Below are 25,374 nucleotides of genomic sequence, written 5' to 3'. Positions count from 1 at the left end.
TACTGTTAACTTCATTAAAGCGAAATAATACAGACTGGATAGACAGTTTTTTGTTGTTTTTTTAATACATATTTTATATTTATTTTTATTTTTTCAAAACTGAAATGACCTGTGCCATGTCAAAAATTGTTAAATTTTTAAAAACCGGTCTTGAGACCCCTGGATTCTGTTCCATTCTGTTACTCTCCATCTTTTTGAATGCAAGAACGTGTTCTGTGTTAACAGCTTTTGCTTTTCGTTAATTATTTATATATATATAATTACTCACATTAAATTTGTAGCCTACTTGAAACTAATTAGTTTAACAATTGAATGTAATTTAACTTAACACAAATCCTTTTTTTGCCTATCCATAAATCTCAACATAGTGTCTGTTGCATTATATTGCAAAAATGTTGCATAAATCTGACTCTTTCCTATTAACGAAGACCAAATGTATCAGTCACCCGGATGTTTCAAACGTATAGCCCTGCTTCCGACAGTATAACAAGCTGGACTCATTTGCTTGTACTGTGACACTCTCAGTCTCCCTTTGGCTTCAGACTGCTTCCTCTGGAGCGTGTTCTCGCCGTTGACTCCGTGTAGCTGTGGGTCTCTGTGGGGAAGCCTGGCAGGTAGTTCTTCAATATGCCTTCTCCTGCTGTGCGGCTCTAGCGTGGGCCCAGTGGTGGATTAGCCTCCAGCTCCATCCATAACTGTCCATCAAGAACTTTTGTTCTGACACAGTGTCGATCATATTCTCTCTCTCTCTCTCTATTTCTTCTCTTTCTCTCCCTTTTCCCCTCCATTTGTCTTTCTCTGTCTCATTGTCTTTGCTGCTTGTCCTTTCTGCTGTCAATAATTGTCATCTGTTATGATAGTATGATGTTTAGATACATACTTAGTAAGCCATATTCTGCAATAAAATATATAGGGTATAATGAGGCAAGATGCCCCCTAGGCCTATGGTATGCTGTCCTGAATTGTGACATTTGTGACAACATTTGTGTGATTTATTCAGTCTTTCAGTCAGTTTTGAAGTTAGTGATTTGTATAATTGTATCACACGGAATATCAAAAGCTTTCTGTTGATGGGGATTAATTGATTTAGTAATTGATTTAGATTGGAATGGAAAATGTGTTTTTTGTTGTTTGTTTTTGAAGTGCAAGAGAAAAGTGCAGTGCATGATGTAGTTGCTGTTATTATTCTTATTGGTAATCTTACTTTAAATTAGGGTCCAATTCTCACTATTAACTATACAACTTGTGCCTCAATAAACACCTAATTACTGCTTATTAATAGTTAGTAAGGTAGTTAAGTTTAGGTATTGGATAGGATTAAGGGATGTAGAATATGGTCATGCAGAATAAAGTATTAATATGTGCTTTACATGTACTAAAAAAACAGCCAATATCCTAGTAATATAAATGCTAATAAGCAACAGTTAATTGTGAGAACTTGACCCTAAACTAAAGTGTTACCTTATTATTATATTGAAAATCATTCCTTCTGAATTTATAGTCATGTATTCTATTGTGACATAATGATAATGACTGTAAATTCAGATTGAACAGATTAAAAGTAACAGGAAGAAGAACAGAGCATTTAAGGAATACATGTATCTTTCAGATCTATTTCTTTGATTTTGTGATTTGCCAGTCATTGTATTTTATTCAGTTTGAGTGAATTAAGTTGCATCTGAATTTAAATAAAATGTTTGATTTAGTATTTTACATTACTGGATCTTTGATGTTTAATCATAGTAAAAAAAAAAAAAAAAAGAAAAGATTGTTCATTTACAAGATTATTTATTTTATTTTACTTAGGAAGTATTGGCTTAATGGTGATGATCATGCTCCGAAAGTCTATTCTACATATTGAATTTCATAACTTAGAACAGTCGTACAGTCTTGTTGAATACATTTATATTTTACAAAAGTTCACTTACAGTTGTTGCTGTAAATGAAAGACAGAAAAAGGATAGTGGCAGCTGATTTTCTCAAACGTAATTCTCTGTTCTCATCTAACAAACTCATCTTGCCTCTTTTCCGTGAAAGAAAGAAGCGTGCCATTGTTGCTGATTACTCCCAGTCAGCCCTTCTTCAGTGCAAAAGTCACAGAGAAAAAAAAAACAAATTGCACCATTATGTAGAGGACAACAGCTTTTAAAGCAGGACAGAGAAATTCCTAAAGTTGAAGTTGGAAAAAAATAAAGAGAAAGCATAATATGATTTGAATTGCAGGCACGGGGGTCATGCAGTCATCGCATTTTCTCCTCAGCAGGTCTTAACCGAATATGCGTCGTACTCAAGCTGCGTGAAGGTTTCTTAGACCTCTCTTTAAACTGCCTTTTGTTTTTTTTCTCCGTTTGGGGAATATAAAGAACACCAATTTCAGAGAAGCTTTACAGTATACAGTGGCTTACACTGAACCAGATACTAAAACAAACTCTCCCAGCTGTTGAAGAAATTATGTTCAGGATTTCACCCTCCTGTGTCCATTGTGGCTCAAATGAAGGACATTTCCAAATAGGGTGTATGTGTGTGTGTTTGTGCGTGACCTTGCAGAGAGTTTGGGCGCTGGAAGGTGAACAGCCTGGCTCTGGAGAGAGAGGACAATGGCGTGGCTCTACCCCTCGATCCAGAGTTTATGCAGACCATCAGACAGTTGGGCCGCAGACCCACCCTCGCTGCCATTACTGAGAATATCATCAGGAAATATGGCACACACTTTCTGCTTTCAGCTACACTCGGAGGTATTTGAATAAAGCTGCCTGTTCATTTCTAAAGAATTTCATCATTTCCATTGAAAAATAAATACATATTCTTTTGATGTGTCCTGGTAGATGACATGAGATGCTATTGCTCTAAAACAAGGATAGAATATTTAGGATCAACTTACAGTTTAAATCATTATAGTTTAATTGGGAAAAATTAAAAGTCTACAATAGTCAATAATCCAAAACAATCATAAAAAAATAGATCATTAAAGGGTTAGTTCACCCAAAAATGAAATTTCTGTCATTAAGTACTCACCCTCGTGTCGTTCCAAACCCGTAAGACCTTCGTTCATCTTCGGAACACAAATTAAGATATTTTTTGATGAAATCTGAGAGGTATCTGAATCACACATAGGCAACAACGTCATTGCACCTTTCAAGGCCCAGAAAGGTAGAAAAGACATTGTTAAAATGTCTTAAAATAGGAGAATGACAGGGAGCAGGTGGAATTGTTGAATAAAGTCATTATTTTTGTTCTGTTTTTGCGCACAAAAGTATTCTTGTCGCTTCATAACATTAAAGTTGAACCACTGTAGTCACGTGGACTATTTTAACAATATCTTTTCTTCCTTTCTGGGCCTTGAAAGGTGCAATGACATTGCTGCCTATGTGTGGTTCAGATACCTCTCAGATTTCATCAAAAATATCTTAATTTGTGTTCTAAAGAGGTTTGGAACGACATGAGGATGAGTAGTTAATGACAGAAATTTCATTTTGTGGTGAACTAACACTTTAAGTTAAATTTACTTAATGATTCAGTCAATTTTTTTAGAGAATAATTACATTTTTTCATTAATAACTAGGGCTGACAAAATTAACATGCTATTTTTATTGCATTTATTCAATTTGACATTTTAACACACATCTACTCTTAAAAAAATCTCGACCCAATGTTTGCAAATGTGAACACGTGAAAGTCTGGCTGTGGCACCTGTTTCACTGATTTCTGTGTGGTATTTTATAAAAAAATAAAAGTTTAAAATTTGTACAAACTGTGTACAAACATGAATTAGAAGGGCTTCTGTTGCATAAATCTACTTTCTGGTGTGTTTTTTTTTTTTTTTTACATGTATGTTTTCTTCTACATGCAACATCCACACAACCTGCTGAACTTAATAATTACACAACATTATTTGCAATTAAATGTTTTAGGCGATTGACAGCTGTATTAATGATTTCATTAAAAACTTTAACAAGAATCTTTCTTCAATTGATATACTTTCATAATACTCATATGGATGTACATCAACTATTGATTTGTTGAACATTATGTAAAGTGTTAATGGTTTTTAATGACAGTTAACTTTCTCATTATGTATTTTCCATATTTTATTCCCTTCATATAGTCTGTGTTTCAGAGTCACTGAATAGATAATTGCCTTGCTTCACTCTTCCTTACATAAACACAAAGAACATTCTTCATGAAGCCATTTTCCCCAGTGTTCCTCACTCTTTTATGCTGCTTTGCCCTCGATGCAGGTGAGGAGGCATTGACTATATTCGTGGACAAGAGGAGGCTAAGCCGGACGGCAGACCTGACTGACTCAAATGGCACGGCTGTGACTCTGGAGGCCCTGCACCAGCTGGCTGCCTCCTACTTCATAGACAGAGAGAGTACTCTGCGAAAACTGCACCACCTCCAGATTGCCTCCACTGCCATCAAGGTAACCCTGTGGCCTAGATGCGCACAGACCTGGGGACCTGACCCCACGTTTGTGTGCTTATTTTTGGAAAGCAGTTTGACTTGAGCTCGGCTGTTTCTATTGTTTTGCAGCTGCATCGTTTGGAAATCAAAAGAAGTGGGTTAAATGTTAGTAAAGCACAGTAGTTTTCCTTTACTTTTGTTCTTGCATTTCTGGTTCTGTAGATATGAAGTATTGATGAATGACAGGTGGGAGCAAAACGCTTTGTATACGCACAGAGGAGCATTTGATTTGTTTGAAAGGCACTGTTTTACACACATATTCACTCTTTGAGACATCATACATGAGTTAATCTATAGCAGGTTATCTGTTGCAAGGAATACTAGATGTGTCAGGACAGTGATTGTGCTTGAAACAGTAACCCACATACACACTAAATGAGTTGAAATGCCTTCGGCACAATGCACAGTGTCTACACACGTCTAAATGCATGTTGTTGATGTTAGAGTTGAATTGGTGATTTGGAAAACAGAGGATGGTTCAGTAGGTACAGTATACAGTATCTGTCATACAATATGTGTAAATCTGTGTTGACTTGGCAGGATGGGAACTGTAAAGAATTTCTCAATGTTTCCAGTTTATTTATGGTTTGATTAAAGGTTCTTTTTATACTTTTTGTACTAAAGAGAAGAAATGTACACTACCAAAAGTCGGTAATTTTTTTTTTTTTTTTTTTTTTTTGAAAGAAGTCTCTTATGCTCACAAAAGCTGCATTTATTTGATCAAAATACAGTAAAAACAGTAATATTGTGACATATTATTACAATTATTACTGTTTTCTATTTTAATATATTTTAGAATGTAATTTTATTTCTGTGATTCCAAAACAGTCATTACTCCAGTGTCACATGATCTTTCAGAAATCATTCTAATACACTGATTTTGTGCTCAGGAAACATTTCTGATTATTATCAATTTAGAAAACAGTGGTGCTGCTTAACATTTTTGTAGAAACTTTTATATTTTTTCTGGGATTATTTGTGAATGGAATGTTCAAAAGAACAGCATTTCTTTCAAATAGAAATGTTTTGTAACATTATAAATGTAAATATCTTTACTGTCACTTTTTGATTAATTTAATGTGTCCTTGCTGAGTAAAAGTATTAATTTCTTTAATAATAATAATAACAATAGTACTTACTAGCTTACTTACTAGCCCCAAACTTTTGAACAGTATTGTAAATCCATTGCCAAATAATGAGAGAATTTCAATCAATTATTCAATACCTTAATTTTTAGTTATGGCATAAATGCAATCTAATAATTGTCTATATATTATAAAATGCAGACAAAACTGCACATTTTCATATTAGCAACCAGTCAGTAAATCCCTTAATTTGCAAAGAAATGTTACGCTCACTTGAGGTGGTTTTAATTGAACTAATTGACTAAAATTGAAAAAAAAAGTTAATGCGAATAATGGGAGATGGAAATGCACTTGCCAAATATAGTCTGATGTAGCAAACATTAAACCCATGTGACTAATCAGCTATTTTTGCTGATGGTGTTTTATTTACGGTTGGTTACTAGGGCTGGGACAATATATCGATGCATCATGATTAAGTTACCAATACCACTGTCATCCGCTTAAACAATTTGATGGAAACGCACCTAATTCACTTTTTTTTTTTTTTTTTTTTTTTTTGTGAACTTTGAAAAGATTTGTTTCATGTTTGGATGGAAACCCAGCTACTGATTTAACTTTCACAGTTGTAAGCTGTATATGTTTCCTTATGTATGAGTATGAGTGTATAATATATATATATATATATATATATATATATATATATATATATATATATATATATATATATATATATATATATATATATATATATACACACACTGTATATGGAACTCTGTTCCCAACTCTGTTTTATTGTAGTTGATTTGAATTTGCAGGGAGCAAGACACATTGCCTCCTGACAGCAAGTGTCTTAGCTTAAGAGCTTGTAAGCTATCTTGATGGAAATGAGTAGATGGAGGTCCTTTTAGATGCCTTTATTTGCCTGGCATTTCAGGTGATTGATGTGAAATATTCTCAGGATCAGCAGTCTTTAATTCAGCCCATGGATTTTTACCTCATGTGGATGAAGACGGATGTGAATACAAAGGCTCTCCATACCAAATTGGCGATTCTCTCCATGGCAAACATATGTTTGAGAGAGAGTGACTTGCTCAAATGGAAGAGATATCTTCTTGGGGGGGAGGGTATAGGGGGAATATAGCAAATAAATAAATATGAAGGTACTGCTGGAATTATGCATCAGTGTGACAAATTATCTGTTCCATTTCAATAATTTCTTTGAGAGCCCAGCCCATTCGTCAGCCATTTTGAATATAAGTGAGGTGTCAGGGTCTAATGAATAAGAGACTTATGAGGAGGATTTTCTGCACCGCCAATAATAAATGAATCTTTAACCTCCACAGTCAGATGCGACAGTGGACAGGAAATGCAGAGAGTGCCAGCTGACATCAATCACAACATTTTATTTTGATTTACAGGAGGGAGGAGTGTTAGTTGAGGTTTATTACAATAGGGCATGTTTAGATACATAAGGATGGTTTGAGTAGTCAGGGCTGCGCATTTTAATGTCTGACTGCAAGATGTGCCTGACATGCCTTCTGCAATCAAGGTGATATACTTGCAAGCCATCATGCTAAGTGGCCAGAATTTATAACTCTGAAGAGGCTTAGATGAACGTCAGGCAATGGGTCAAGGACTCATTAGAACTTTGATTTTATAATGAATGGAACTCAATAAAAATATCAATTTTCTGATTAATCGTGATCTTCATTTGAACAATCCGATATCGATTGATTGCTCACACCCCCATCTTGCAGGTGTCACAGATTCTGTTTCTCCTGGCAGCTGCCCTGCACACACGCTCCTCTTGTATTCCTCATCCGCATCAGTTTTGCAGGATTGAGCCTGCTCTAAATTCTGTGACTGTTTGCCTCTTTCATTAGAAATAAATTGTCATAGTGAGTCTCTTTTTTTGTGCAACTCCCTGTGCAATACTTTCTCCACTGTCACCCCCTCTCATTTTTTTTCTGTAATATTGTCCAGAGATATAAATGGTACAGATAAATCAGGCTAAGTCAGTCAAATCGCAATCTAAAATGTAACCAAATGCTACTAGACCGATTGTATGTGTTATAATAATTTGGTAAGTGTTTAGTGATTTGTGTTTATTTTATGTAATTATAATAACAATAATGGTTATTGTTGTTATTATTATTATTACTGATGTGTTAAAGGGATAGTCCACCCAGAAATAAATATTCTGTCATCATTTACTCACCCACATGTAGTTCCAAAACTGTGTAACTTTATTTTTTCTGTGGAACACAAAAGATATATTGAAGAATGTTGGTAACCAAACAGTTTTGGTTACCATTGCCTTCCATTGTATTTTTGCCCATATAATGTAAGTCAATGGGAACTAAAACTGTTTGCTTACCAACAGGGCTTGACATTAACACCCGCCAAATGCGGGTGAATTTCAGCAGTGTCGTATAACAGAGTCACTCCTGCTAGCCACTTTGGTGGGTTGAAATTTAAATTTTTCAATTGTAGTCTTTTAAAAAGTCAATTGAAATCATAAACTAAGAGCAGTGTTGTTATCTGTTGTCAGTGTTGTCATCAAATATCGATTTTTGATATCGGTACTGAAATATCTGAAACGCTTCCAATACTCATTTTCCACATAGATACATGATACCAGCTGTGCTTTCTCGCTCTCTCATGTCTCCAACAGCGAGTTGACACACAAACCTGCCTCCCCTTACTCACTCATTTCATTTTCTCAGGATGAATATTGGTGTTACAGGGCTTGAATTTTGGCACGGAATTGCACATATTGCGCATAATTTTATGCATTTCCGCAGAATTTGTGCTTACACCCAAAGTGTGCGAGCATAAAGCCACCTCTCAGTACTAAATTGAGTTGTTTTTCACTGCTTATAGCGCTTAACACACAAAATAATGTCAAAATGCCATCCATGGCGAGAATTCACGTATACACAGTCAGTTATATTTTAGCTCTTCTGTAAAAGTAAAATGGAGCTATGTGTCAGGTCTTGACAGCAGTCTTATATACCTGCTATATTATGAGCTCATAAAAATATCTATATGCAGTTTTTCCCCATGGTATCGATGTCAAAATGTTGGCCAGTGAAAATACTGAGTGGCTAGTAACTTTGGAAACCACTAGCCACAGTGGCTAGTGAATAAAAAAGTTAATGTCACGCCCTGGTTACCAATATTCCTCAAAATATTTTCTTTTATGTACCAAAGAAGAAAGTAAGTCATGCAGTTTTGGAACAACATGAGGGTGAGTAAATGATGACAGAATTTTCATTTTTGGGTGGACTATCCCTTTAAACAAGCAAGTGCATTAAAAAATAATGCACATTATTTTTTAATAATACTCAATAATACAATATTTATCAGTTGTTGTTTTTTTGTTTTTTTTTACATTTACATTTACATTCCCCGTTCTCCTATATACTCAAAATCACATTCCTCTCTGTTAAGCATTGGAAAACCTTTTGCGTGCTATGAATACTCTCACCAATGCTGTGGCAGAGTATATGAACTGTGGAAAACTTTATGAAAGATTATGATTCAGAGAAAGAGTTGGGCATTTTGCCACTGGTAGTGCTTTGACGTTTGCCTGGGTCATCAGTCAAGCATCTCGAGCACAAGCTGGGAGGCATGAAAACTCTGCCAGCACCTCCACACCTCCCCCAGTTTCCCCCCTCTTAACTGCCATAAACCAGAACGAGAACTTCCGAATCCTACTGCGAGGAAAAAACGCTTGAAAAATCAAAAAGAATTTCCAGCTAATGCACGCAGATGAAGCTCTCTTGTAGAGAGCATGCCTTTGTGTTTTATTCTAAGATTTCACAAGCTGAAGCTGAGAGCATTAACCACTACTAGCCTCACTGAGGATTCCCTGCTGCTTTCAATAAAGTCCCATTTTCTGTAGTGAAGGGTATAATTCCATTCTAATGCGCACTTTCCTCCAATGATAAGCTTCCCCCATAGCACACACTGAAACGAGGGGTACGCTAACCCACCGGAAAAGGACTTTTCATGAAAACAGCTGCTTGAATATATCAAAGATGGTTTCAATGCAGTGTAAAAACATGCCTGATGCAAATAGGAAAATGCCTTTTGACTAATGCTCACTGATTAAATACAGGCCCCATTCTATCAGGATCTTTGTGTAAAGCAATATTATAATAAGTGCCAATGCCTATGAAACATTAATGACATTTCTAGCATATCAAAAAAGCTGGGATCGGCATCTTAAAATCCATTATTATTCAAATATGTGGCTACGCGGGCCCACTCATCCTGATATTTTCCTGAGTCTTTGTTGGATTAATCGCAGGTGGGAATTACAAAACTGTCTGTTTTTACTCATTTACTGTAAGAGAAATGCAATGGATTGCTAATATTTATTTAGCAAATAATTTTAGTCACTTTGTATTTTTACAGTCTTACTGTCATGTTGTTCTGTACTTTTTTTCTTCTGTGTAACACAAATGAGGATATGTAAATGAGAGATTTACATTATTAAGTGAGCTCTTCCTTTTTAAGTGAGGCTACTGTGACATTTTTGGGGGGTTTAATTGTTACTCAGTCATAGAAACTAGTCACTAGGATAGTTCCCAGAGAACTAATTTCTCCCACGGGCCATCTTCCTGGTTGCATTCGCACCGGGAGTAGGAACTGTGAAGCGGCCGACAGCGGCATCTTTAAGTGCGGCATTTACAAACGCAAAAAAACAGTGGATAGAAGACGCCGTGATTGGAGCTGTGTTTGTTGTGTGTTGTGGGTTTCATGATAATGAAGATGGAATGTAAAAGCATAATTTACGTGACTGAAAGATCAATAAGTGTGGCTAAGAGACAAAATCTCCTATGAAAACTTTCAGTATTACATATCATCGGGGCAAAGAAAAGAACACAACCCTGCAGACAACAGGTAAATGCCATTATCACTGTTTTCCATGTTTGTGAAGTAAATATGTTTACACAGCTTTTTAAAAATGTTGGGTGCCGGTGTTTGACACATGCGTCTGACAAATCAACATACACTTACGTCATTGATAGTTCATAGTGCTGGTTTAGGCCCTACTCTGAAGTAGGAGTTTCACCAAAAGGAGTTCCTAGAACTAAAATCGTTCCTAGTTCCTGCGGTGCGAACATGCCAAAATCCGGGTACAGCCAATAGTTCTAGGAACTATGAAAAGGTTCCTCCGGTGTGAAAGCCCCTATTGTTATTACCCATTCTAAACTATGCAGTGTTTTAGTCTCTTACAATGGCAGTAAGAGACAAAAGACTGACACAATAACTATGTATAGAACGACACACCAAGGATCATGAGCACCAGGTCTTTTTTAATAAAGATAGAGGGACAGTCTTAGGAACTTCATTTCAGAGTGATTAAGAGTGAATGTTACAAGTCACAACTGACCCATTTACTTGAATACATCCCTTATACTGAGCCACAATAAAAGCGACCCTTATACCAGTCACTGATCTCTTTACAGCCTGCTGCTTGAGGTTCTGATGTAGTCAGCACAAATAAAACACTGCAGATAATTTGAAAAAATACAGTTTTCAGTCCACATGGTTTGTACTCAGCATCTGTAATGGATGGCACATAGTGCACACTCAGGTAAATTCTGAATTTCCAATTCAGATGCACTAGCTGCAGCAACAGTTCTCTACTTTTTCACGTTTCATTATAGAAAGCCCAAGTTCTGCACATGCTCCGCTCCGTCGAGCCCTTGTTGCGGACCGGCTCATTGCTATGCATAGAAAAACCCATCTTTATACTTGCAATTGGTCAATTTTCCCTTTAAGTCGGACATCTGTCTTTGTTAGAAATTAATCTGCTGAACCCTGTAGAGGCTCCTTGGATTTTAATTAATTGCGTGGACGCGTCAATAAGAGGAATGGAAATGCCAGCGGTAGGCTTGCTGAACTTGTGCTTTTCCTCCTGATTCTCACTGGCTTGAAAGTTATTTCAACACGCTGAATGGAAATTAAATAAAGCAGCTTTCGATAATGGGGATTTGCTGCTTGTGTAACACATTAGAAATGCTTCCTTGGCTTTTCCAGGTCCTCAGTCATTTTCAGTGGTTCACTTGAATGACAACAACTGCATTCTGCTTGGAGGGTTCACTATAGTGTTTACTTTGTATAATTTTATCCGCTTCACCGTTTATCCGGTGACCCTTGAGAAGATGTCGAACAAAGGCAACTTTTCTTCCAACAAAGAAGAAGAAAAGTTAGTTTCGCCTGACGTAAATCTCGGGTCACCATTAATCTACAAACACGACATGAAGACTTTTATTCACTCACCGGGGGAAATATTAAAGAAGACAATGTAGAACAGAGAACAATTTGTAAGTGACAGGTAGGGAGATATATTTGCCCACAGGCAGTGAGTTTTCTTCCTATGTGTCAGGCGAGCCTTGATATACAGTGACTTTTGTCAGGGAAAAAAACTGAAGCTTTTGTCAGGAATGATTGAGCTGTGATTGTGCTCCATTTTAACACAACTCTTGGATGGGAACAAAGATACCGTGTCGATAGTTTTGTCAGTGAGGTGTCAGTGATATGGCAGGGATGTTCTACTCTTATGTCTACCTATTTGTTTGCTCTGGATTTTTGATCCATTTGCCTGTACAATAGTTTCTTCTAACAGCTGTTCTTTGCATTTCTTTTCAGTACTGTACCTTACAATATAATATATAATGCCTTTTACTGCAACAGCAGAAATGTTGGATTTGAAACATCTGTGTTGATATGTCCCAAACTGACTAATTCAAGTCGCATTCAGCCATTTACTTCCACAACAGGTCCATTAACCTTCACTATTTACGTACAGCGAAAGTCCATTACTTTCACTGTGAAATATTGCCCTTCACTACATTACTGAATTTGGTCCAAATGATAGCTTTTTCAATAACAGTCATGTCCTTGGCATAACGGTAGAATCGTTATGGTATTCTGGACAGACACTTTTAAAACTTATGCAATTTTAACATTGTATAGTTCTTATGTTCCAACAGCAATCCTGACTTCTTTAAATACATGTCTAAAACAATATGTCCTTTTTTTGAGCTTGTAGAAGCACTGGATAAATCTATGTTACTCTGATTTTACAGGGCAGTCATCTGCCTGCTCTGCATATTTAATTGCCTCAGTGTCATTTCTGCCTCTGTTTTGCTCAGAGTATTGTCATGTGCTTTCTCTTGTCTTCCCTTAAGGTGACCGAAACAAGGACAGGCCCTCTTGGATGCAGTAACTATGACAACCTCGATTCTGTCAGTTCCGTTTTGGTTCAGAGTCCTGAGAACAAGATTCATCTACAAGGTAGCACATTCATAATTTAACGATATCCCAGACTTTTCAATGATATTATCATTCTTTGAATTTTATTCTTTTGTTGAATAACGCAGCAGTGTGTTCAGAGAAATATGCCACAACCATCCTTTGTTGTAAAAGCGCAAAAAAAAAAAAAAAATGTTTCACTTCAAATGTTTCTGTAAAAATTTCAAGGAATTTTACAAAATATTAGCTTGAAATGTATGGAAATGTATTTTATTATAAAAGATTTACTTATAATATTTAAAATAGTGGTATTTTACTATACACTACCATTCAATTGTTTGGGGTCAGTAAGATTTTTTTAATGTTTTTGACAGTAAAATATAATTTAAATTGTATTCCTATAATGGCAAAGTCTTCAGTGTCACATGCTCCCTAAGAAATCATTCTAATATGTTGATTTGGTGCTCCAAGTAACATTTATTATTATAATCAATGTTGACAAACATGTATACATTTTTTTTTTTCAGGATTATTTGATTAAAAGAAACAGAAATCTTTTATACATGCCTTTACTGTCACTTTAGATCAATCTGATATGCCCTGGGTGAATAGATTTTAATTCATTTGTTGTAAATAAATCTTACAGACCCTGATCTTTTGAGGCATGTTATGTATTTATATACAAACAATTTTGTATTCTTTTAGGGCTTCAGGCCATTCTGCCAGAATACCTAAGGAGCCGATTTGTGGAGGCAGCTCTCAGTTATATTGGCTGTCACTCCGAGGGTGAGTTTGTGTGCCGGGATAACGAATGCTGGTGCAAATGCAGTGTTGATTATCCCCAGTGCAACTGTCCCAGTGAAGACCTGAAAGCTATGCAGGACAGTCTGAAACTCATCAGAGAATCATGGACACAAGCCAACCAAGAGTTTGAAGAGTCTGGTAAGATTCTGCCATTTTCAAGTTTTCTTGTTACTTTTAATGAAACATGGTGAATAGTTAAAATAAAAAAATAAAAATTGAAAACTAACAATTTCTTCTGTAAAACACAAATAGATTTGTTTAAGAATTGTACTGATTTCTCTGTTCCATGCAATTGGAGAGAGTGGAGAGACTGAATCTTCTGAAGCTGAAGCTTTTGACAAACTTCTAGATGGACAAAAAATACACTATAAATATATCATAAAAGTGTTTTGAAGCTATACAATAGCATTTATAATCTGCTTAAATGGTTATTCACTGAAAATATTGCTTTAGATTGTCAAATTCATGAGAGAGGTAGCAGTTTGTACACAAATATCTCTTTTTTGAACTCAAATCGGTTCATCCAATTTAAAAAAAAAAAGTCTGAACAGTCTTTTATCAGTGAATAATCAATTAAATTGCAGTCTTTTGTATGCTTTTGTATAACTTAATAACATATAAAGTCATATGGACTGCTTTTATGATTCTTTTGTTCCTTTTTGAATTGAAACCATTAGTCCCAATGGGGAGTAATTTCATGGAAAAGAACCACCAGCACAGTTCTTTAAAAATTCTCCTTACAGTAATATGGGGTGATTTCAATAGCAATCACTTAGAGGTGAATTATTTCTTTGAATATTAAAAAGCAAGCAGTAGTTTTGTATTGCAAGAGGTTTCATAATTATGATTTATTTATTTTTTTTTAGTAAAAATTGTATTCTGTTATGCCACTTAGATCTTTGAATATCCCTGACACATAGTGGGGTGACATTAAACAGTGATTGTTGTCACCTTGTTACATTTGATGGCTGACAAGGAAATAGTGGGAAGTGCTTCCTGGGATCTAGTGTCATTGTCATTGTGGTAAAGCAGCGTTTTGGACTTGGCAGGCTTACTTGTCCCTAAGCTAGGCACTGAGCCAGCACGGAGCAGGTTTTTGTGTGCATCACGGCCATGTTGGAGCTCTACCTCCTGCAGCAACAGCAGGGAGTGAAAAAAAAACACTGCCTAATGACTGTAAACCAAATAAATAAACAACAATCATCAGCTGGAGCAAGATCATCTACTAGTCCACACCACACAGGGCACCACACCAGTTTTTGTTTCGTTATGAAATTCGATATCAAAACAAAACTTGGCGACTTGGACAGATCAATGGATATCCAAAAATGGAACTTGTAATATTTTCAATTACCTAATGTTTGATTGCATGAAAAATCCAATTCTGCACAGACTGGAATTGTCAGGCTATGATGAGGATCTGTGTTGTTAATTATAGCCACTGAGATCATTTCTTGTTAGACGTTAGGTAGAGCATTGATTAGGGCGTTGAGCACCATAACACGGCTATCGATTTTTTCTTGCCTCAAATGAAAATGAACTTCCCTCCGCTGGAAGACATTTGTGTGGCCGAGGTGATCCTGCTTTGCTTTTAACGACTTGCCATCCTGTCAGAACTTAATGTTGTTGTTTTGTTGTTGTTGTTGAAGTTGAACCACATGTGCTCCTTCAAAATCAGTCTGTGCTTCTTAGAAACGGCTTAGCGTTTTTTAGCAATTCATTGAAAATACCCTGCTGTCCTCGCCTATCAGTGTTCAATCACACAGGACAATTTTCAATTTTCATCAAAGGAATGAAAATAACGTTCCACCTGCTCCCCTTCTACCCCCAGTTTCACTGTTGACTCATTTTATCGAACATGACTGATTTCTTTTTCCCAGACATGAGGCAAAGTCATTCCAGTAATTTATTCTCAACACTTGTCTGCCTTTCTAGAGGACTTCCAAAATTTTGTGAGGAGATTACCAACGTTCTATGCTCTGAACACATCTGCTGTGCAGTACTTTTGGAAGATGGACCCTGGCGTTCAGCAACGTTTTCAACTGTTGGAGACTAGCACTCAACAGCTGTTCAGCAAAGCACAGCGGATTGTCGGCAAACTCTTCAAACTCAGCAAAAGGTGTCGGACTCAACCCAAAATATCTGTGCCCAGGGAGAGGTAAGATATGTGCGATGTTCCTAATGGGTTATAAAAGGAAATGTCCGTATTTATAATTGATTGTAATGTGATGAGAGGTAAAAATAGTTTGTCATTGCTTCCTGAAGGATTCAGGGTTGAACAGACTTTTACAGTAAAGTTCCTTTTGTTAACATTAGTTAATTAGGTATCATGAACAAACAATTAGCAACATTTTTACAGCATTTATTAAGCTATTTAAAAAAAAAAAAAAAAAAAAAAGGTTTTATCCTGTTGATACCATTGAAAAGGTTTTTAATCAAATTAATCCAAGTTTTGTTTTTTACAAGAATAGATCTTATTTTATGTTATTTAGATTTTATATTAAATTATCTGTTTTTTAGATTTTATATTAAATTATAATAACTCAAGTTTGGTTTTCACCATGAAAATGGCCAACGAAGCTGTCATGGCAAAAAATGGCAGAAAAAATAAAATAAAAACTTAGATATATATTATTTATAATTATAAAAATAATAGTAGTAGTTAATTTATGTTTGTTTATATAACTAATGTTTGTTTAAAAAAAGATCAGTATACATTTTTTGGGTGGACTGTCCCTTTAACCATGATTAATTGTTAAGGTGAAATGAAATTTACACACGTTAAAAAATAAATGCGACCTCACGTTGTGTCAATCACGCTTACACACTGCCTCCGAAACTTTCGTCCATCATAAAAAAAAAAAATAATTGGATCGGGTTCAGTTTTTGGTGTTTTTCGCATCCGTAGCAAGCATTTTGAGAGGTGTTTTGACCATTCAGAGACACCAAGAAAATGGCAAAATCCAGAATGCTGTCTGACAAATTAATCCACTTTGTCTCGCAACACAAAGCACCATATGACGTGAGGAATCCATACTGGTGGTCTAATTTTTTTAATATGTGGCTCCAGTATCGTTAGCAAAGCATCAAACTGAGCCACAGACATCCTGAATTAAACTTTGAATCGCTCGGGATAATCCCACAGCTCCTTGATAAGGAGGTGGAACTCTTCTTCCTCTCTATATGCAATCCGAGGATTGGAAGGTCCCAATATTTCCTCTTTCTTTTTCTCTTGATAAGAAGAGAGGACAACAAAATAATCCTCACTGCTTGAAGACTCCATTTTCTATTGCTTTGCACATTTTTTTGCAACGGATTAATTACTACGCATCGAACTCAGTGTGCACAGTTTCTGTGCGTGACAAATGTTTAGGATGAAAATACGCATATGATACGAAAAAAAGCATATGAAAATTTTGGACTCAGTGTGCAAAGACCTTATTATTTATTATTATTATTCATTAAAATGCTGTAAAAGTATTGTTTATTTTATATATATATATATATATATATATATATATATATATATATATATATATATATATATATATATATATATATATATATATCTTACAATACCTGATGCTTTAACTGCTGTGAACAGACCTTATTGTAAAATCTATTATTTTTTCATAGAATCACAGTATGTTGATTTTTACCATAAAAGATCGAAATGTATGTTCATATAAACGTCAAACCCTGAATTCTCCTATAGTCTGTATTAGTCACAATGTCACATACATTTGTTGTGATGTTGCGTTGGATTTTTTTTTTTTTTTTTTTAACTGTTTCCAAATGGATGTTCTAATGGGAGATTTAAAATGCATGTCCTCCAAACTAATTAATTAAGAAATGCCTTTAACACACTACTCAGTCCATATCTGAGGGCAATTGTGGCAAGCATAATTGTGTTAAGTCTAGTGTCTTGGCTGAAGTCCCAGCCTCTCTGAAATGATAGAGACTGTCCCATCTAATCATTTCAGGAGTTAGTGGATGAATAGGTTTTATCTTCCCATCTATAGGCTAAAGTGCAGGTTGTGTTTTAATGGAAGACACGAGAAACAGGTAATTTATTGGCTCTGCACTCGCATGATAATGCAGTGCCTTTGGTAAGGGCTGTAGAAGGAGAAAGTTCACGACTTAAGGTCTGAGACTGAGTGTTCAAAGATGGTAGAGGGTCAGGGCTGTGCAAAAATGAGAATTATGCAAACCACGCAGGCATCCAAGTCAAGTGGAAACTACTTGAGTCAGATGAGGTGAAAGCGAAGCCTAAAGCGATGATCAGCTTCACAGTTGAAAGTTCTTGGTTCATTAATATTCATATTGACTTCTCAAAGACATACTATTCAGATATCCCCATATTATCACTTAAGCTAGAAGGGTGCATTGGGATGACATGCAATACAGTTATTGCAGATTTAGCGACATATAGATGCCACTGAAAATCTTCTATTACGTAATTTATTCCCTGGAAGGGACGGTGAGATTTTTGGATTTTCAATTTTGCACTAGTCATGCTTCTTTCTTCCAAATATCTTGTATACTAGAAAATTGAAAATTTGGATTTTATTTTCTTGGCATATGGCAACTGTTATACAATTTATAGATTATATTGATTGGTCTTTTTTTCTTTTTTTTTTCTTTTTTTTTTTTTTTTGGTCAGCATAAAAATAAAATAATAGAATGGAAATGAAATGAAATGAAAAAAGGCAGCATGTGAGAACTGATTACATGTAATATGGATTACATAATCAGATTCCAAATTAAGTCCTTGTATTGCATATTGCATTTTTTTTTTTTTTTTTTATTGATTACATGAATATTCTTTTTTTTTTTTTTTTTTTTTTAAAAACCCCAGTTTGGGAAACCCTGACATGTCATATTTAATGCACTTCATGTTATTTATAACAAAGAATGCAAAATATTGTCTTTTTCTTTTGTAATCTAAAAGTAATCAAAAAGTAGTCCGAATACATTACCTTATTAGTTCACCCAAAAATGAAATTTCTGTAATTTATTAATCACCCTCATGTCGTTCCAAACCTATAAAAACTTTGCTCATCTTCGGAACACAAATTAAGATAATTTTGATGAAATCCAAGAGGTTTTTTAACCCCCATAGAAAGCAATTACAATCATTCAAGGTCCAGAAAAGTAGTATTGTTAAAATAGTCAACGTTACTAAAGTGGTTCAACCTTAGAGCTCATCCACACAGAGATGTGTTTAGATGTATTCATAAAAATTTTGTATTGTATCTACATTTCATCCAGATGGATCTGGCATTTTGGGAGCCTGAAACTGCAAAATTTTTTTTGACACCGGGTCTCAGAGTGGATAAATCTGAAAACGACACCCTTGCGTTTTCGTGTGTTCAGCCAATCCGAATATTTTGTGCAACGATAATGTCATCACCCCACTTCTCGACCCTAGTCGACACCGCTACGTCATGTAACAGCTACAACAACAACAATGGTAAACAATGTTTGTGCTACAGAAGCTATGGGGCTATTAGCTTTACTAAAATAAAGCTTTATTTCTAAGTATTACTAAAGTTTGTATACAGTTTATGTGCATGTTCCAAGTCTAAAGGCCAATTCACACCGCGCCGACAAACGCCTACAAACACCAACAAACGCCAACTTGTTGGCCGTTGGATTTAGAATTCTATGAGAAAAAACGGTCATGTTCACACCGCCCCAACAAACACCGACCAACGAGTGACGTCTGACTGGGAAAAATTACACAATTACATATGTAACCATGTTAACAATATTTAACCATGTTAAACCTGCGTTGCTCTCATAGTGGTTAACATTACCTCTCTCTTTCGGTGAAGAGGAGCAGCTGCTCTTGCTGAATGGCACGGATAGCACTATGGACTATTGTACCTTTTGTATATTTTATTTTTTTAACTGTATTTTATTTTTTTATAACGAACAAGCTGCGATGTCACGTTTCCAGTACTTTGTTGTGTGTGAGGCGCGGGCGCAATCAAACAGCTGTCTTTGCAGGGGACTTGCCTCATGGAAAAAAAGATTGGAAAGGGAAAGCTCTGGCTTTGTGTGGATGTGGCCTTAATGCTATGAAGCGACGAGAATACTCTTTGCGTGCAAAAACAAAACAAAAAATAACGAATTCTATTGCGCTCAAATTATTCTTGTCGCTTAATAAGTCAAGTCAAGTCAAATTTATTTATATAGCGCTTTTACAATTGGTAATTGTTTCAAAGCAGCTTTACATATTAGAAGCACAGATAAAAAGGGAAGTGGTTAAAACTGTACAAACAAGCGTGGTAATATGTAACATATACAAGATGGTGCTACATTAAGCCAATGTCGGCTGACTTCCAGGGGTGGAAAAAAACCCCTAGGAGAAAAACCCAGCGTGCTAGCATTAAGGTTGAACCACTGCAGTCACGATGACTATTTTAACAATGTCTTTACTACTTTTCTGAACCATTTATATGATTATATTGCTATATTGCTTGGATTTCATCAAAAATAAATACATTTGTGTTCTGAAGATGAAAGAAAATCTTACGTGTTTGAAACGACACAAGGGTGAGCCCTTAATGACAGAAATTTAATTTTTGGGTCAGCTAACCCTTTAAATGTGTCATAGATTATGTTACCAACTACATTTTTTGTCATGTAAATTGTAATCAGTAATGGACTACAATTTGTAAGAAATCTAGCCAGCACAGGAACGAACACATATTGCACTAACAACAACGTGTGAGTTGCTTCCCGGCTACATGCCCTAATTATTCATGTAAATAATTACATGATTAATTAGGGTATTATTAAGCATGCATAATTAAGTATTTTAATATGACTCTATTTTGTAAAGCTGTTAGTTAAAAAATGTGAAGTAAACACACACACACACACACACACACACACACACACACACACACACAAAAAAAGTGCTGTACACTTCTTTACAGCACTTATGAAAACAAACATTTCCATATATGAGAATAACATCAGATCTAAAGTCCAAATGTACATTATACTAATACTTTCCAAAGTTTCTTATCTGGGGACAGAGGAGTCTAGGGCATGAGAACAATAACTGCATGTGTTTGAAATGTTTCTGCAATCTGCCTTGATCTATCTTCAAGAGCATCCTTCATCTTTGATAACATATGATTCAAGTTGCAGCAAGAAAAATAAAGCAACAGACATAGACATTTTATTAGACTGCTTTTGAGTTCCTGATTTACTGTTTTGTTTTCCTTGTCATTTTATCATTCACACTTGATTTATTTAATTTTCACCCTTCATTTAAATTACTTTTTTTCATTCCTTTTGTCAGGCAGAATTTGTCAAAAGCTTGAAAAATTTGTTCGTAAACTGCATTCCTATATATTTCCTTTATGTTTGTTTTCATATCACTTTGTCTTTTACTATAGCTTTGAACAGAATCAGTGCTTTAAAATCAGTCAAATACATTAACTTTCTGAATCTGATAACTGGTTTTGAGTGATTATACTACCTATTCCTTAATGGTGTAATTTTCCATAAGAGCAAAAACGCTTGTTTAACTGTTCTTCCGTTAGATGTTTTTTTACACTCTAAAAATATGGAAATTCTCATGAAATTGTTTTCTCGTGGAATAAATGTGCATGAGCATGTTTTGTCTCTGGTGTGAATTTCCGTTTTGCTGTCAGTGAAATATGCTGACAGGCTGCTGAGATTTCTTCCATTGCCAACCACCTGCATACTGACTGTCTCTCAGGCAGCCTGGTGCCATGAATATTTATACATTCTGTTGCCATCACTTATGTTTTAATCCAGGGTAAACTGTTTTTCTCTGCGCAAGAGGAAATTCCATGGCAATGAAAATCTTCGGCTATCTCTCAGGAGAGCATAAATAAAGGGCAATTGCTGAAATAGATTTTTGCACTATGAAAAAAAGAGTTACCATACATAACACATGCCTTGGAAATAATGGGTTATTTATCTATAAGCCATTTCAGAGGAGAATTAAGAATATTTGTGACCTTATTTAAACTCCAAAAATATGCACAAACATTATCCTCTTCAGGTTTATTATGATTTGTGTTTAGTGAGGATTGTTAACCAATGACATTAATATGTGTACAAAATTACATTCAGTATGGCTCAAATATTGGATAGGCACATCATTTAATGTTTTTAAATTAGGCTTTATAAATGATGTATGAGATTAAATTTTACTCTGTTATTGTTTTTGGAAAAACAAAGTGAAATGGAAAATGGGAAACAAGTACATTTTTAGCTGATGTTTACAATTTGACTCCATGTGACAGATAGTGCTGATCCACTCCACTGAGTTCATTTGCCAGTGGCTGCTGAGAGAATCATTACAGTGTCTGAATATGCATGTTATGTTAATTTTTGCAGGATGGCATTTTTTCATGCTCATAAAATGGATGAAATTATTTGGAAATAATTTAGTGACTAGTGTTATTTTTTTGTAAGAATTGAATTGTTCCAAATTTTGGGTTAAGGAATTTATTAGAAGAAAATCAATCAATCAATCTTTCTTCTTTGTTCATCAATTTAAAAAAATATTTAGTAATACAATTATTATAATGAAATAGGTACTTTGAGTAAATTTGAAAAAAATGAAAATTTGCTGTAAATTTACTCACCCTCACGCCATCAAAGATGTAAGTGACTTTTTTTTTTCTTCAGTTGAACAGTAAAAAAAGATTTTTAGATTTTTTTTACTGTGGTCCTTGGTGATTTGTATAATGCAAGTCAATGGCTACAGTCACTTTGAGAGTCAAAACATACAGGCTAAACAAAATTAATACCCGTCGCTCCTGGTGATACATTGAGGTCTTATGAAGGTCTGTGCAAGAAACTGAACATTATTTAATACAATAGGTCATTATGCGACAGGAAGCTCAGGACAAGTCCTGTTTTTTTTTTACTCTCAAAGTGACTGTAGCCATTGTCTTGCATTATACGAATCACCAAGGACCATGGTTTCAGCTAAAAATCTTCTTTACTGTTCAGCTGAAGAAAAAAAGTCACTTTCATCTTGGATGGCCTGAGGGTAATTAAAGGGATAGTTCACCCAAAAAAGGAAAATGTTGTCATCACGTACTCACCCTTAAGTTGTCCCAAACCTGTATGAGTTTCTTTCTTCTGTTGAACTCAAAAGAAAATATTTTAAAGAATGTTGGTAACCAGACAGTTGACAGTAGCCATTGACTTCTGTTGTATTTTTTCCTACTATGGAAGTCAATGGCTATCATCAACTGTTTTGATTACCAACATTCTTTAAAATATCTTTTTTTTTGTGTGTGTGTTCAACCGAAGAAAGAAACTCATACAATTTGAGGGTGAGTAAATAATGACATAATTTTCATCTTTTTTGGGCAAACTATCCCTTTAAGTCAACTTTTTCAGTACAATACATATACATGTACATTATATGTTTTATTTGTTCAATATAAAACACATATATGCTGTTACACTGTAAGCTACTGAAGAATGAACAAAATGGAATGTTCCTATGAGCATCAAGTACCTTGATTAATTCTTGTGACATCTTTAATATTGCCACTTACTTTATCTTCCGACTCTATCTATGATGAAATGCAATATCATTTACGACTTTCAAGACAATCTGACTTATCGCATTCATTCCTTCCTTCACCATAGGCCTCTCAGCTATTGGCTGAGGTATATCCTCTCCATCATGTACTGCAGTGAGAACAATCAGATAGGCTCCTACATGGAGGAAACGCGAACCTGCTCCTGTCATTATGAGCACCCGTCCTGCCAGGGTGTTATCCCTTGCTCCGTGGGCGACGGTCCACACTGCGCCTCCTGCTCCTATGAGAATCGCTCTCGCTGTGCCAGCTGCAATCCTGGCTACATGCTAAGCCAAGGGACCTGTAGGAATACCATACCGGATTCTACCGACAACTACATCGGTTTTGAGACCGACCTCCAGGACCTGGAGCTGCGCTACCTTCTGCAAAAGAAGGACGGACGGATCAGTATTCACGCAATGTTCATAAGCAATGACGTCAGACTCAACAACTGGTTTGATCCCAGCTGGAGGAAGAGGATGTTGTTGACACTGAAGAGCAACAAGTTCAAGTCTAACCACGTTCATATGCTCCTAGGGATCTCCCTGCAGATATGCCTTACTAAAAACAGCACCCTTGAACCCGTGCTGTCTGTGTACATCAACCCATTTGGAGGGAGTCATTCTGAGAGCTGGATCATGCCCATTGACCAGAACAGTTACCCTGACTGGGAAAGGACCAAGTTAGACATCCCACTTGACTGTTATAACTGGACCCTGACTCTAGGTAACAAGTGGAAGACCTTTTTTGAGACAGTACACATTTACCTGAGGAGCCGTGTCAAAACAGCATCAGCTCAGGGTAACGGCAGCGCCCATTTCGAGCCATTGGAATACATGGATTCGTCCCGTAACCTGGGTTACATGAAAATCAACAGTATGCAGGTGTTCGGATACAGTATGCACTTTGATCCAGATGCCATCCAGGACTTGATCCTGCAGCTGGACTACCCATACACGCAGGGCTCGCAGGACTCTGCCTTGCTCCAGCTGCTGGAGATCCGAGATCGGGTCAACCGACTCTCCCCACCTGGCCAGCAACCTCTGGACCTCTTCGCCTGCTTATTACGCCACCGTCTCAAACTTTCTACCACTGATGTGGTCCGAATCCAGACTGCTCTTCAGGCCTTCAGCGCCAAGCAGCCCAATTCAATGGAGTATGAAACTACCAAACTATGTAGCTAATAAGGCACTGCACGGTAGCAGTATATTTGTAGCTATTTCTGTAACTGTAGTTAAAAGGCCTGGTATACTTTTGGGGGAAAAAAAAAAACATTGGACAGCTGCTGGGATACAGTGTTGATGGTGATGCCACAGTTCTGGTGTTTGTCTGAACCACTGATGTAATGGGCCACTTCAGAAGAATGGCCAAATCTTTGCCTTTTCTTTTCTTAACTGCAATGATGATTTACAATAACTCTGCGTGAATAGTGTGACAACCTCATTTCAGTTTCATGGCACACTGCAGAATTTAGCATCAGCCCCAGTCCTAATAAACAATGTGTGCAGTAGGACTTATCCGGAAACAGTCTTTTTTTTTTTTTTAAGTGACTTCTCTTCAAGGAAAATAGAGGCTATAAACACATGGTGAGCCAAACCTTGTTAGTGTAATCAGGTGTTCCCGCTGGGCAAAATTCCGACTTTCTTTCAGTTTTTCTTCCTTTTTTATGCTGTCTGTCAACACTGTAACTCTCAAAATATAAATATCCTAATCAACAATAGATGGTTTTGTTGATGCTTAATACTTTTTTTACAGTATTTGTTTGAATATGAATGTAGGAGGAAATCTGGTTAAAAATAAAATCACACACCATAAGCAAAGTACTTATTATATATGCCGTTTCATGTACATTTATTTTTATAAAATCAATTATTTGTGACAAGTTACAAAGGTAATGTCCATAAAATGTATAGAACATGAATTTGTTAATACTCTAAATAAAAGTCATTTTTATGTGCCGTCTGTAAATATCTCTAATTGTTTGAATTGCACATAACTTTGTTTCTTGTCTTAAGTTATAGTGAAAAAATACAGTACATCTTATCAGGTGAACCTATCCATGCTCTTTATCCTTTTTAAAAAGCTGGCAGGCAAGTCTCTCTGAAAAATGATTCCTTGAGAGAGCCAATTCATCTACGAGAAAAGCTTTGACAACT

The 25,374-nt window shown here is 35.9% G+C and overlaps 1 protein-coding gene across 2 annotated transcripts in view; it reads left to right on the top strand.

The window, feature by feature from the left end:
- Window positions 1-25,172, top strand: part of brinp3a.1 (bone morphogenetic protein/retinoic acid inducible neural-specific 3a, tandem duplicate 1) — a 34,291-nt gene extending 9,119 nt beyond the window's left edge. For both annotated transcript variants that reach the window (XM_067373536.1, XM_067373535.1), the window contains exons 3-8: window positions 2,548-2,735; window positions 4,239-4,423; window positions 12,758-12,863; window positions 13,527-13,763; window positions 15,561-15,783; window positions 23,286-25,172. In XM_067373536.1, coding sequence (XP_067229637.1) covers window positions 2,548-2,735; window positions 4,239-4,423; window positions 12,758-12,863; window positions 13,527-13,763; window positions 15,561-15,783; window positions 23,286-24,402 — 2,056 coding nt within the window. In that variant the 3' untranslated portion in view covers window positions 24,403-25,172. The remainder of the gene's footprint in view (window positions 1-2,547; window positions 2,736-4,238; window positions 4,424-12,757; window positions 12,864-13,526; window positions 13,764-15,560; window positions 15,784-23,285) is intronic.
- Window positions 25,173-25,374: the final 202 nt, after the last annotated feature.

The sequence above is a fragment of the Chanodichthys erythropterus genome, chromosome 21, assembly GCF_024489055.1.
Source record: "Chanodichthys erythropterus isolate Z2021 chromosome 21, ASM2448905v1, whole genome shotgun sequence".
NCBI lineage: Eukaryota > Metazoa > Chordata > Actinopteri > Cypriniformes > Xenocyprididae > Chanodichthys > Chanodichthys erythropterus.
Note: the sequence above shows the minus strand (reverse complement) of the source record. Positions and strands in the feature narration are given on the sequence as shown.